The sequence below is a fragment of the Manis javanica genome, chromosome 6 (genome assembly GCF_040802235.1).
Source record: "Manis javanica isolate MJ-LG chromosome 6, MJ_LKY, whole genome shotgun sequence".
Taxonomy (NCBI): Eukaryota; Metazoa; Chordata; class Mammalia; order Pholidota; family Manidae; genus Manis; species Manis javanica.
The window spans coordinates 47,472,818-47,485,651 of NC_133161.1; the positions used below are offsets into that span (position 1 = coordinate 47,472,818).

At 39.7% G+C, this 12,834-nt stretch overlaps 1 protein-coding gene and 1 non-coding gene across 3 annotated transcripts in view; one reads left to right on the forward strand and one right to left on the reverse strand.

The window, feature by feature from the left end:
• Nucleotides 1-1,479: 1,479 nt before the first annotated feature.
• On the reverse strand, nt 1,480-1,586 carry LOC118966952 (U6 spliceosomal RNA). Its single transcript, XR_005053709.1, has one exon. It is a non-coding gene; the product is annotated as a U6 spliceosomal RNA (small nuclear RNA).
• Nucleotides 1,587-9,578: 7,992 nt separating this feature from the next.
• Nucleotides 9,579-12,834, forward strand: part of HIBADH (3-hydroxyisobutyrate dehydrogenase) — a 119,948-nt gene continuing 116,692 nt past the window's right edge. The window contains exon 1 of one of the 2 annotated variants that reach the window (XM_017648991.3): nt 9,579-9,724. Coding sequence is in view for 1 of the 2 variants with exons in the window: in XM_017648990.3 (XP_017504479.2) it covers nt 9,868-9,958 (91 nt within the window). In the remaining variant the exon portion in view is untranslated. The other variant, XM_017648990.3, reaches the window with a different exon arrangement.

Sequence of the window (12,834 nt, forward strand, 5' to 3'; positions counted from 1 at the left end):
TTTCTACCCTAGAAAATGCAAGTCATTTATTTCTATGGATTGAGTGGATTAGGGTTAGAAGTGAATATTTTTTTAGCACCAAATATAAAAAAAAATACTTAACAAGGCCCTACTTAGGCCTCATTAGTTTTGCTGTCTCACAGGAAACCAAGGTTTAATTTCCCAATAAAAAGCAACCCCTGATTTTTTGAGAGACATGGACTTTGGAATCAGATACCTAGTTTTGAGTTTTAGGTCTATAGTTAACTAGCTATGTGATCTTGGACAAAATAACTTCTTTATGTCATAATTATCTCATCTTAAAATACAAATATAATTATAATTACTTCATAGGTTGCCGAAAGGACTACCAGAATTAATCCATGTAAAAAATTTTCTTTGTTCTGGCATGTAGTATATGCTCACAAAATGGTAGATGTTATCATTATTATTGCTATAGGACATGATTTCCATGCTCTGAGGAAGTGAATTAGTAGGATATTCTAAATACTTTAGGGCTATAATGATATCCCTGATAACCTGTAAATGAGAAAAAAAATATCTAAGAGGTTAGCTGTAAACTAAACAACAAAAAAAATGGATCACCTAAAGAACACTTGAAGATTCAGAACATTTCAGTGTAACCAGTTTGAAGTTATTATCCTATCTTAAGAATGTGTCCATCCCCAAAGGCTGTGTTCATTTGTGGGAGGAATAGAATAGTAGTTTCAGGCCTTTAGGCTTTATGAATCAGTTTTAAAAAAAATTTGGAGAACCTGATAAAGTGCTGCCAACTTTTGAATTTATTAAAGACTGGTATCTAAAAAAGATCCAGCATCTACCACCACCATCATGTCATAAAGAAAAGATGTGTTACCACCAAAAAATAATAAATAGCATATTCTCAGAACAAAGGCAGTTGTTCTCAAAAGTCTACTAATTTAGGGAGATGGTTCTTTCTTTTCTCCCCAAATAGGTGAAAATCTCATTAACAGCAAGCAATAGTCTTTTGAAGTAGCCTTTGGGATATGAAAGTCACAGAGACAAACACCGATAGTTCCCATTGTCCAGGGAAAAGCAAGTCCCCTCTGACTTCAATCCATTTCTGGTCCCAGTTACAACATCATTACTAATATGAAGACAAATAGGAGATTTAGACATTTGATTTTGAGTACTTTCTGTCACTAGAGTCACAAAAGGGAAAGGATATTTACTAGCTATTTGATTCTTTGTTTCCCCTGTTTTGATTTCATTCTCATGAAGCAACCTTCTAAGTTCCACATAGGTCTGCCTACAGGAAGAGAATGAGATGATTACATGAAGTCCAAACATTTCTGGCAAGTCACTGAAATAGCTCTGATGATTTCTCTTTCCATGCAGCTTTATTATTGGGGATAGCATGAGCTTCTTAGGTCTACAGAGGTTTTGCTGTTTTATTTCTTCCAGTAAATCAATCAATTTGTATTTTGGCGTCAGCTTTGGTCTCTTGTGCTTTTTTTTTTTAATATGGAACGCTTCACGAATTTGCGTGTCATCCTTGCGCAGGGGCCATGCTAATCTTCTCTGTATTGTTCCAATTTTAGCATATGTGCTGCCAAAGCGATCACTCTCTTGTGCTTTTTAGCCAACGTATCTTAGTTTTTCAGGGCCTAACATTCTTAGGCATTGAGAATATGAAATTCCTAGGCTGTGTAAGCAGCTGGTCTTCTCACAGACAGTACTACATACACACTGATCCATTTTCAGAGCCATGCCTTATCTACTTTACTGATGTTTTCAAGGAACACATAAAGAATAATAATGGCTTTATTAGTCAAGATACAAGCTAAGCTGCTGAAATATACAGACCTCTCCCTCTCTATCCTGCCCCAAATACAGTGATTTAAAGTGACTTAGTTTGCCTAGGTGGAGGTCTGGGGTTGGCTTGGTTATCCTGCTCCACAAGAGCAGAGGCCCCGGCTTCATTAGAGACCCAGGTTTTTTTCCAATCTCATTGTTTCACCATCTGGCTGAGAGTTGTCTTCATCCACATGGCTGAAATTCCAGTCCACATGGTTGAAATTCCAATCCACATGGTTGAAATTCCATGTGTCGGGGAATGGGAAAGAAAATGTCCAGAGCAGGGGGCTCCAACTTTAATGAAAGACCTAGAAGTGGCACACACCACCTCTGTGGGGGAATGGGAAAGAAAATGTCCAGAGCAAGGGGCACACAACTTTAATGAAAGACCTAGAAGTGGTTCAAATCCAGTTGGCCCGGATTTAGTCACATAGCTGTATCTAGCTGCAAAGGAGACTGGAAATGTTCTGCTCATTGTCATGCTCTGTGACAAGGCATATAAAAAAACACCTATTCCTTTGAATAATTTGTCTGAACCTGTAAATGAGCTCTGTGAAATGTGTCCTAACCTTGAAAAATTTACATTCTCTGACACACCATGGGTATGTACTTAGTTTGTAAAAATTAGCTCCAACTTGTTCCTTTTTAAAAGAACTCTTTTAAACTGCAAAATATGCCTACAAAAGAGTATATGTGTGTGTATATATTTAAGAACAACATTAATATTTAAAGAATAATACTAAAATGAACACCATATCTATCAATATATGCTTTGATCCAATGTTATACAGAGGTCTGAAGGAAAAAACATGCGTAAGAGCAACCAGATCCTACCGCATGTCAAGATTCATTTCCCTAAGGAGTGAGTACTTAGTGCAGGAGTACTTAGTCTCCTTTATCTAAACTCACTGGTCATTTCCATATCATCTAGTAATAGAAAAGGTAAACCATAAGATGACAAAACACGTGGCACTTCATTTGTCCCTCTGATTAGAATGTAAGTGCACTGTTACCCATATACAGAGGGACTTTGACTCAGAAGAGAAGAGTTTGCATCAACTTTCTCTGGCATTCTTGCTGCCAAATAGTCACCTTAGTATGAGTGTTCCTGCCTTGATCTATCTTTGAAAATTATTATACCTCACTATGCTTGTATATGTGGGACTGTTCCAAGTTTGTACTGCTGCTGGAAAGAAAATCTACGCCCTATCTCTTTATGTGCTTGTTTGCTTTTTGACTCTAGGTCTTCCATGTAGAAACTAAATGGGGAAGCATTTTTTTAAGCTAAATAAATGAGAGGAAAAATCCTGGGGATTGTTCAGCACTAACCCCCAGACTATCTTCCATTAGCCACCCCCCTCCAACTCAGTCTCTCTAGTTTTTCCACTGTAGCATTTAAATATAATCAAATCTTTTTCCTCTTTAAAACAAAAAACCTCCCTTGAATTCACTTCCCTCTAATTTCTCCTTTACTTCACAGCCCAAGTTTCTTGGAAAAGCAGACAATATTTACTGTCTCTATTTCTCCATTTTGCCATTTATCATTTTGTCCTTGATCTATTGTGATCTGGCCCCATCGTTTTGCTGTAACTGCTCTCCTGTACTAAAGTCAACAACTCTTAGTTACAAGCCTACAAAGACTTATCTTGATGCTTACCTTAGCAGTCACTTGATAATGACTGGGAAATACTCCCTCCTTGAACTTTTCTCCTGCACTTCCTTCTCTAACATCACTCTGTCCTTGTTTCCCTCTTCCTCTTCACCCTCCTTCTCAGTCATCATAAGCTCTAATTCCTCTACTGACTCCTTAGGGGGGGTCTCTGGGGTTTTATCATCAATCATGTTTCTTCATCACTCCAGAAATATTCAGAGTGACCTTATCCACACCCATGCCTTTCATTATCATCTGTTAGCCTGTGACTTCCAAATACTTATCTTTAACTTAGACTCTCCATATGGCCAACCGCCCCTGGACCAATCCACTTCAAATTCAACATAAGCTGGTTACCTATCTTGGGAAACGGTATTTTCATCTATCCAAACCAAACACTAGATCACTTTTTCTCTTTCAAGTTTCCTTCAATTTCAAGAAGAAACTGGTAATATCAATTTTGCCTCCCAGGTATCTTTCAAACCTGTCTCTTTCCCTCTATGCTTCTATGTTCAGTGTCATTTCCAGCATGATTAATTCCTGAGCATCTCTTATGTCTTAGATATTTTTGCCTTCTATGGCAGTGGCTGTCAATATTCTCTATACAGCAGAATCATTTGAAGAAATATAACATAAATTCAAATTCTCTATGTCTCACCCCAGAAGTTACTTGTGGATGAGAAATGGGCTTTGATATTTTGAAAAAGTTCTAATGTGCACTTGGGATTGCAGGCCACTGCTTTATAATCTTTACCATTGAATTAGACCAGATTAGAAATAATCTGACTAAGAAATATTAGAGGCATCAAAGGCTACCAAAATCATGTCAAGGGCCTTTGGTAATTATGTCTTTTAAAAAAGCCACATAAACAAAGCAAAACCAAAAATCTCTATTATTTTTATTGTAATTGATATATGGATATAGAACAAAGTTGATCCATTGTATCCTCAATTACAAAAGGGCTAATGGGTTATATAAACATACGATATGAATACTGGAGAATGCATGGCTTGTTCAAAGACATTCTATTCTGAATCCAATTTTAAAAGCACTGTAGTATTTTAGGGGGACCAGATTTAACCTGGCGCTCCAGTCTAACAGCTAACCTATTGTTGTGCTTATGTATTAATATGCTGGGTCACTGGCTAAACTTGACAGCCATTGTTGTTTTGTAGCCTTTCATCCTCCTTTGGATTAAAAAACAGCAACTATTCTTTCTTCATCCCTTACTCTTAAGCCATTTGGTTTGAGTGAGAATGGTCTCAGCTTAGTCCAGAAGTGGGCCTCAATTCCATTGTTTCGGCCATAGACATTGGTTTGGATAAGCTAGAAGCTGATCAGAATTGGAGTTTCCAGAAGGTATAAGGTCTTATCCACCTCAGGGATGATGCAATATGAAAATACAAACAGCTGTAGCCGTTGGTAACTGCTAGGGGAGCAATTACAACAGTGTGTGATGCTTGAAGATGAAGCCAACTTCTGTAGTAGGCAGAGTGGAAACACAGAATGAATCTCTCTTAAAGCCAGTCCTACTATGGACTTTTCAGTAATGGAAACAAATAAGCTCCTTCTTTAAAAAAAATAAATACATTTTTAAATCACTTGTGACATGATAATTGAATTGGTATGCTGTCTTTATTAGAATTAAAATACCCATCATTTATAAATGTCCCTTTCTAATATTGTTAATTCTTCTTATGTTAAATAAGTAGCAAAAATATAAGCATGATTCTGAATTTTTCCTTACTCAGAGGTGTTGGAAATTCAGGTCTGTGACGGAGGAACAAAATTATCAAGATGAAATATAATGAGGGTTTCTTGGATTTATAGTACCTTTCCACAGGGGACATCATCAAAAGAGGCAAGACTCAGTCTAGTTACTATCAGATCATATTAAAAAATATGTAATATACTGCTCCATAGTATTTATGAGCATTAACATGTTTATATGTTTTGTAAAGCAGAACAAAGGACTATAATTAATCTGATTAAATGTCTTGAATTTACATGTTAAGGACCATATAGAAAGGAAAATAACTATGGATATAAATTAGGCTATATATTATTAAATCATAATTATTGGCAGAATCAACAAATACTTATTGCATGGTAATTAAATTTATTCAGTAACATTGTGCAATCCAAATTTAAAAGGTTAGATAATTATTGACCACCACAAAGGTAGACATATAACTGAAAAACACAAAACACTGGATATGCTCATTGCAACTCATTGCTTCAAAGCTCTTTCAGATGACAGAGCAAGGAGATATATTTGTGTATACTAACCTCTGTGTATATCTATATTGATGAATATTTCTATATATAATCATCTGTATCTATATTAAACATGAATTCATACTGATTGCTCCAACTCTAATCATTTAAATAAATGTTAACAGTATGTACTTAGAGATGCTCTCAACTTGGGACAGAATTCAATTATTTTATCAATGTTTTGTGTTCCAAACATTTTTGAAACTGACTATGGCAAAGACGGGTCGTTGCCTATTCAATTCCATTCTTCTCCTTTATTCCCCCTCAGCTAAAAGAATACATTTCTAATCTTCTAATGGCTAAGTAACTAAGTTCTGGCCATTGAGGAATGGAAATTGTGGGGTAGGACTAATAAGAAGACTTCTGAAAATGAGAATTGTCCACTGGCCCTTTCCTTTACCTTTTCCCCTTCTTTTCTGTTGCCAGGGACTCAGACAAGATGGTTGGACTACTAGCTGCCATCTTGGATCATGAAATAATCATGAGGCTAGAAACAAGTATTAGATAGTAAAACAAAAAGGGAGGCCTGGGTTTTTGATAACTTAGAGTGGTTATACTGACCCTGGTCTGCTTACATCCAGACTTCTTTTATGTGATGAAAAAAATAGACGGCTATCATTCCACCCTTCTCTTTCTTTCAGCCAAACCTATACTAACCGGTACACTTTTTGAAAGTGCCTTTCAATATATAATTTCTTAACCAAACTAGTTCATTTTCTTGGCTGCTTACCCTCCTTCCCACCTCCAAAAGAGATTACTTAGGGAAGGTCATTTAGAATTCAGTCCTAAAGAGTGGGGAGTAGAGAAGGGATATCAGACCTTGTTGTGGAAAAGGGATAGGTGGAGAGAGAAAATGAACTTGGAGAGTGCAGAGTGATCTGGCAGGGAGATAGCATCATTTAAGCGGGGAAGTGAGTAAGAGTAATAATATCTTGGGGAGAGATTTAAACATGATTAGAGAGTGAGGGCCTTGTTGGGAAAGTTTTTTTCTTCTTTCTCACAGTCGGACAACATGACAGTTAATCTGTTGTTACAGTTGCAGTGGGCTTCCACTGCTATCTCCCTAGCTGGAAGGGGTAGGAGTTCCTCATTACTGCTTTCTACTGGCACCATGGCACATGGGATGGCCTCCTTATACTGGGCAGTGGTGAAAGACCTGACTCCCCACTAGGTCTTTCCTCTGACTCCAGCCCTGCTGGGAGAGGGAGGGGTGTCTCACAACTTTCAGGTAGGGGTGGAAGTCCAAGCTCCCCAAGCGGTCTCCAAGGATACCTTGAGGATGGGAGTCGGGGTGGGGGTGGGGGGAGGGGGCTACTTGTTACCACCAAGTGATGGGGATATAAGTCCTGGCTCTCTCCTCGGCCTTTTCTGACACCACATTTGTGGTGGTGAGGTAAAGGGAGATTGGAGTGTTCGGATGCTGGGGTGTCTTATTATAGCCTAGAGAATGTGCAAGTCTAAGCTCCTCACTCTGCCTCTGATGGCTTGGATCCTCTGCTTGCTGGGGCAATAGGGTTTTACTGTGTTGTGTTTTCTTCAGTAGAGTGGTTATTTTCTAAAAGTTATTTGTCTTGGTAGGTTGCCCCTTTCTCATTCTTTGGCTAGAGAGAGTAGCCTTTTACTGGGGCATTTTTGGGTTTCTGGTTTGCTGCTTCTCTAGCACCCAGTATGGGATCATGCGGTTAAACAAAAACTCAAGAACCTACCTTTTAAGTATTCCTTTTTGGGTCCTGAGGTCCCTAGCTGGTTCGTAGCTTTTAGGAGGGAAAGAGAAAAGTATACCTACTCCATCTTTCCAGAAGTAGAAGCGAATAACCTATAATGCACTGAAATACTTGCAGTTCCTCTCAAAGATACCAGGAAGGCAATCAAATAAAGTCAGCAATAGGCAGTAACTGCCTTTGTAAGTACAATGATATCCAGAAGCATCTTTAAATAGTAATAGTTTCTATCAAAGATAATAATTTCCATGATAAATTTCTATGAAAATTTCAACATCTGAATTTAGGAATCAGTATAGGGCTTCTGGAAGAAGATATTAAACTACATGCTGTATAGGGATATGGGAAATTGTGACTTATCCCCTGGGTCTTGATTGAGCAAAAAAGAATCAAATGTTCAATGCCACTCACTCCCTTTTCAAAACCAGTTAAAACAAACAAAAAAAAGCAAATAAAAAAGATCTCATGCCCAGCTTTACCTCTGCCTGCTCTTCTTTCTGAGCCTCTTTCCTCTTCTCTCACCTTCAAGTCCTAGGAAAATGCTGTTCACCGGAGGCAGCCTTTTGTACAAAAACACTCATTTGGGGGACCTATAAACAACCTAGAGAAACAAAAACAGTAGCTCACAATAAAAATGACAAAAACAATCTGATTGGATATAAAATCTCAAGAGGACTAGGATATAAACTTTAGGAGCTGGGAGATCAATTGCTATGTTGTCCTGTGTTGTAAATAGCTCTGCTATGTAGGTTGACATAGTTGAAAGGCAGACTGCATTTCAGCAGTTAATTATATAAATCTGTAGGAGTACATTTAATGGTTTCAGGATGTCTATTCCAGCTAAAGCCTAAATAAACCAAGAAAAAAGGATCAGGTAGGAAATGCTCCAGAAACCAATAAATGCACTTGGGTGGGGACCAAAATCTAGCAGATTGTCTTCGTAGCTGAAATGATTTTTTTCTTCTTCTTTCTTCCTCCCTTCCTTCTTTTTGGTTGGTATTGGGTAGAGAATTTGGGTGAAGAGACAGCCAAAGAAGGGAACTGTTTTTCTATCAGTTGTAAATGGGAACCTTGTACTCTGTACCGGTTTCTGGAAACATTGCTAGCAGGCTCAGAACCATTATAGAGCCTGCCTGGAAATCATGCAATTCTGTTGCTTTTCCTTTAGGCACTTCCAACTTCGTGAGTGACTGGACATAGGAAAAAAAGAAGGTCAAAGTCAAATCTGTTGATTCCTTTACTTGGATTAAAAGCTGGGGAGCACCACCTAGGCAAATGAATTTAGGAGGGTGGTAGACTTCCTGGGGTTCCTATTGTCCTAGTTACTCCTTACTCTACCACCTTTCTGCAAAGGCTGTAAATCTTGGTTTGGTGTGCCATGGCTCCCAACCCTCATGGGGCAGTGGGGACAGGAAGCCCTGCAATTATCACCAAATGGTTCAGAGATTCAAATATAGATACAGACAGAAAAATGAACCAATTTCCCTTTCTCTGACACACATACATACATATACACTACTTTCTGGATTTTCGTTTACCTTTAATTTTGGCTTATGAAATAGATGCAGAACATTCAAATATTAGAGGAATATATATATATTTGAATAGAAAGTGCAAACCCCTAGTAATTCTACCTTTCAAAGAACAATGTTACCAACCCGTTTTCCTATTACTTCCCAAATTTATATAGAAACTGTTGAGTTAAATAAAATCGAGTGAATTTAAAGTTACTGCATTTATGGTAGATTTCTGTGATAGTCTCTCAGTGAACAGATACTAAAAACACAAATGCTAACATCAGAAGACCCACATAGTATTGAAGTTAAAAATGGGTCCCTATACTTGGAAAGATCTGAGATTTCTGTTCTTGCCTAAAAATTGAGGTAGCTGCTGCAACCCAAGGAAGGTATTGCCCTTGCCTGTAAGGGTCCAACGCACGCAGTTAAACCCTCCGAGTGGGCGGTTCTAGGAGGTCAGGTGCTCTAAGGAAACGGTAGTGAGTGACAGCCACGGCCTCCCACACACCCTCAACATTTTGGTAAACAAGGAGACTCCCGCCAGCTGGGTAAACGTGGGAGGAGCTCGGGGGCAGGGCCAGGACGCCCAACGTAGGCATTCTAAAAGGCCTGCTATTGGTGGTTCGCAAAGAGCGCAGGATCTTGGAACTCTGATTGATCCGCTCCACTGTCCGTAAGGGGATTGACGGCCCCCGTTCCGTGGTGCCGGGCCTCGCCGCGCCGTGTTCCTCCCCACCCGGTGAGTGTCCGCCGCGGGCAGGAGAGCGCGTGCGCGTACCGCCCCACGCCGTGCTTGTGCCCACCCGCCCCACAGCACACTCGTAGTCAGTGGGCGAGCTCGGAGCGGCAGAGGTCACCGCGGGGAGGCGGGGCGGGGGCAGCATGGCAGCCTCCTTACTGCTCCGTGGAGCCGCCTCCGGCCTCCGGTACTGGAGCCGCCGGCAGCGGCCGGTAGCAGCCAGCCTTGCAGCGGGTAAGGATCTCGTGCGTACTCCCCGCGCCCCTCCTCCGGCCGCCCGCTTCTCGTGCCCGACGGCCGAAGAGGTCTGTTCACGGGAGGCGCTGCGGTTGGGTAGAGGCTTACAACCTAAGATTTTGGCTGTTCCCAAGGCCTGGTCTCTTCTGCGGCTGTCGCTTGCGCCGCAAGTGCTTCCCCCGCAATACCCTGTGCCCCGAATCAGGGTGAATGGCATTCAGCGTCCTTTTCGGGACTCAGGAAGGGATGGGAAAAACTTGGGCTAACGGAGGAGTATTTGGGTTCGGGGCTTGAGTTTTTGGAGTTAGGGCTTCGAGGACAGCTCCCTGGGCTGTTATGGCTGGCTCATCTTTAAACGTCCCCAAAGTACGCCCTGGGGCAGCAGGGCTTGATTTTTGTTTAACCACCTTAATTGCATGCTACGGTCCTAAACAAGTGGTGTCTCTCTAAAGTCAGCTGGTAAGTCATGCCAGCAAAGTTTTAAGTCACCCGTGATCTGCAAGGCAGGCTCCCCACGTTCTCTGTAACTGTGCTACCTGCAGATGGCATTTCGGTCAACTTATTAACCAAAACACTTAAACATTCTCAAAACTGTGGCCTGAATTTGTTCTTTTTCCCTGCTCTCATATCATTATAATAAATTATGGAAGCTAATCATCTACTTAGAAAAAGACAGTTTTTAATACACAAAGATCCAGTGTTCCACATTTTTCAGATGAAGAACGTGAAGCCCCTTGGATAAGTGAATTAGGGTATCTCAGCAGGATCTAGAAAGTAGTCCTTGATTCTTCCCATTCCTGTACTTTCTACCATACCAGGATTCCTCTTTAATTGAAAAAATTGCTGGCACTTTTTTAAAGCATGATCATACCCAGAATTTAAGGAAAAACACCTCGGTATTAGTTTTTTCCTGATCTTTGCTTTAAAATGAGCTGGTTGGAAATTGAATTCTTAACAGCTTCTTTCCCTTCCCCTCAGTAAAACCTAAGCAGAAGAGTGAATTCGTTTCTGGCTTGGGAAGGGCAGGCTCCATGTGATGCAAGAAAACAGATGTCTGATACAGAATCACAGTAACAGATACAAACTCACAGAATCTGCCAAACTTGAGTGTAATCACTATTTGAGATACATGTATTGTGCTACAAAAAATACCTCCTACTTTGCAGATACTTAAAAAAAATCTATTCGTCACTTTTCCACAGTAGTAAATGTAGCACTAGTTTCACATGATTGTGCAGTTCTTTTCAGTTTGGATCAGACAAGGAAGACATATGTGCCTGTCATTAGTGGTTTTGCAAGGTGTTCTAATGATATTTTAGTGAACCCTTGATATGCCTTTTAGAGTTATGAAAGTTACTTCCAATTTATGATACAAGAGTCTGAAGTCTGAGGTCTAAGACTGTAATAATTGTTTCTGTAAGCTGGGAGGGCCTACCTTACAAGGCTGGTTAGACTGCTTGGGCTTTGGATTCTTTGACCCAAAGACATCGTCCGCACAGAGCACAGAGATTTCTGATGAATTTTAAGTAGTTCTTGGTGGTGATTGTTTCACTTTAGCAATTGTTTTTGCTCTGACATTGTTTTAAATGTTTAATTGTGATTTTCTACAGAAGTGTTGACTTCTTTAACATTGGAATCTTGAAATTTTTTTTTTTTTAACTACATGCAAGTTTGGAATCTAGCGATATTAAGAACCCTGTTCAAATAACATCTAGCTTTCAGAATTCTGTAGGATATTTATCTCTCTAATAGTTTAAGATGTTTATAAAGCATCAAAAGGAAATAGGAAAATGAGAAATATTAAACTATAAATATATTACTATTTGACCAACACTTAATAAACTTAAGTTTTGTGTTTTATATTAAAAGATGATTAAATTTGGTTTTAGACTTTTCGTTATCAATCTACAATTACATGAAGAACATTATGTTAACTAGGCTCCCCCATTCACCAAGTTCCCCCCACCACACCCCATTACAGTCACTGTCCATCAGCATAGTAAGATGCTGTAGAATCACTACTTGTCTTCACTGTGTTGTGCAGCCCTCCCCATGCCCTCCCCTACATTATACTTGCTAATCCTAATACCCCCTTTTTTCCCCCTGCCCTTATCTCTCTCTTCCCACCCATCCTCCCCAGTCCCTTTCCCTTTGGTAACTGTTAGTCCATTCTTGGGTTCTGTGATTCTGCTGCTGTTTTGTTCCTTCAGTTTTTCTTTGTTCTTATACTCCATATGTGAATGAAATCATTTGGTAATGGTCTTTCTCCGCCTGGCTTATTTCACTGAGCATAATACCCTCTAACTCCATCCATGTTGTTGCAAATGGTAGGATTTGTTTTCTTCTTATGGCTGAATAATGTTCCATTGTGTATATGTACCACATCTTCTTTATCCATTCATCTACTGATGGACACTTAGGTTGCTTCCATTTCTTGGCTATAGTAAATAGTGCTGCAATAAACATAGGGGTGCATCTATCTTTTTCAAATTGGGCTGCTGCATTCTTAGGGTAAATTCCTTGCAGTGGAATTCCTGGGTTAAATGTTATTTCTATTTTGAGCTTTTTAAGGAACCTCCATACTGCATTCCACAATGGTTGAACTAATTTGCATTCCCACCAACAGTGTAGGAAGGTTCCCCTTTCTCCACAACCTCGCCAACATTTGTTGTTGTTTGTCTTTTGGATGGTGGTGATCCTTACTGGTGTGAGGTGATATCATCTCATTGTGGTTTTAATTTGCATTTCTCTGATGACAAGCGATGTGGAACATCTTTTCATGTGTCTGTTGGCCATCTGAATTTCTTCTTTAGAGAACTGTCTATTCAGCTCCACTGCCCATTTTTTAATTGAATTATTTGTTTTTTATTTGT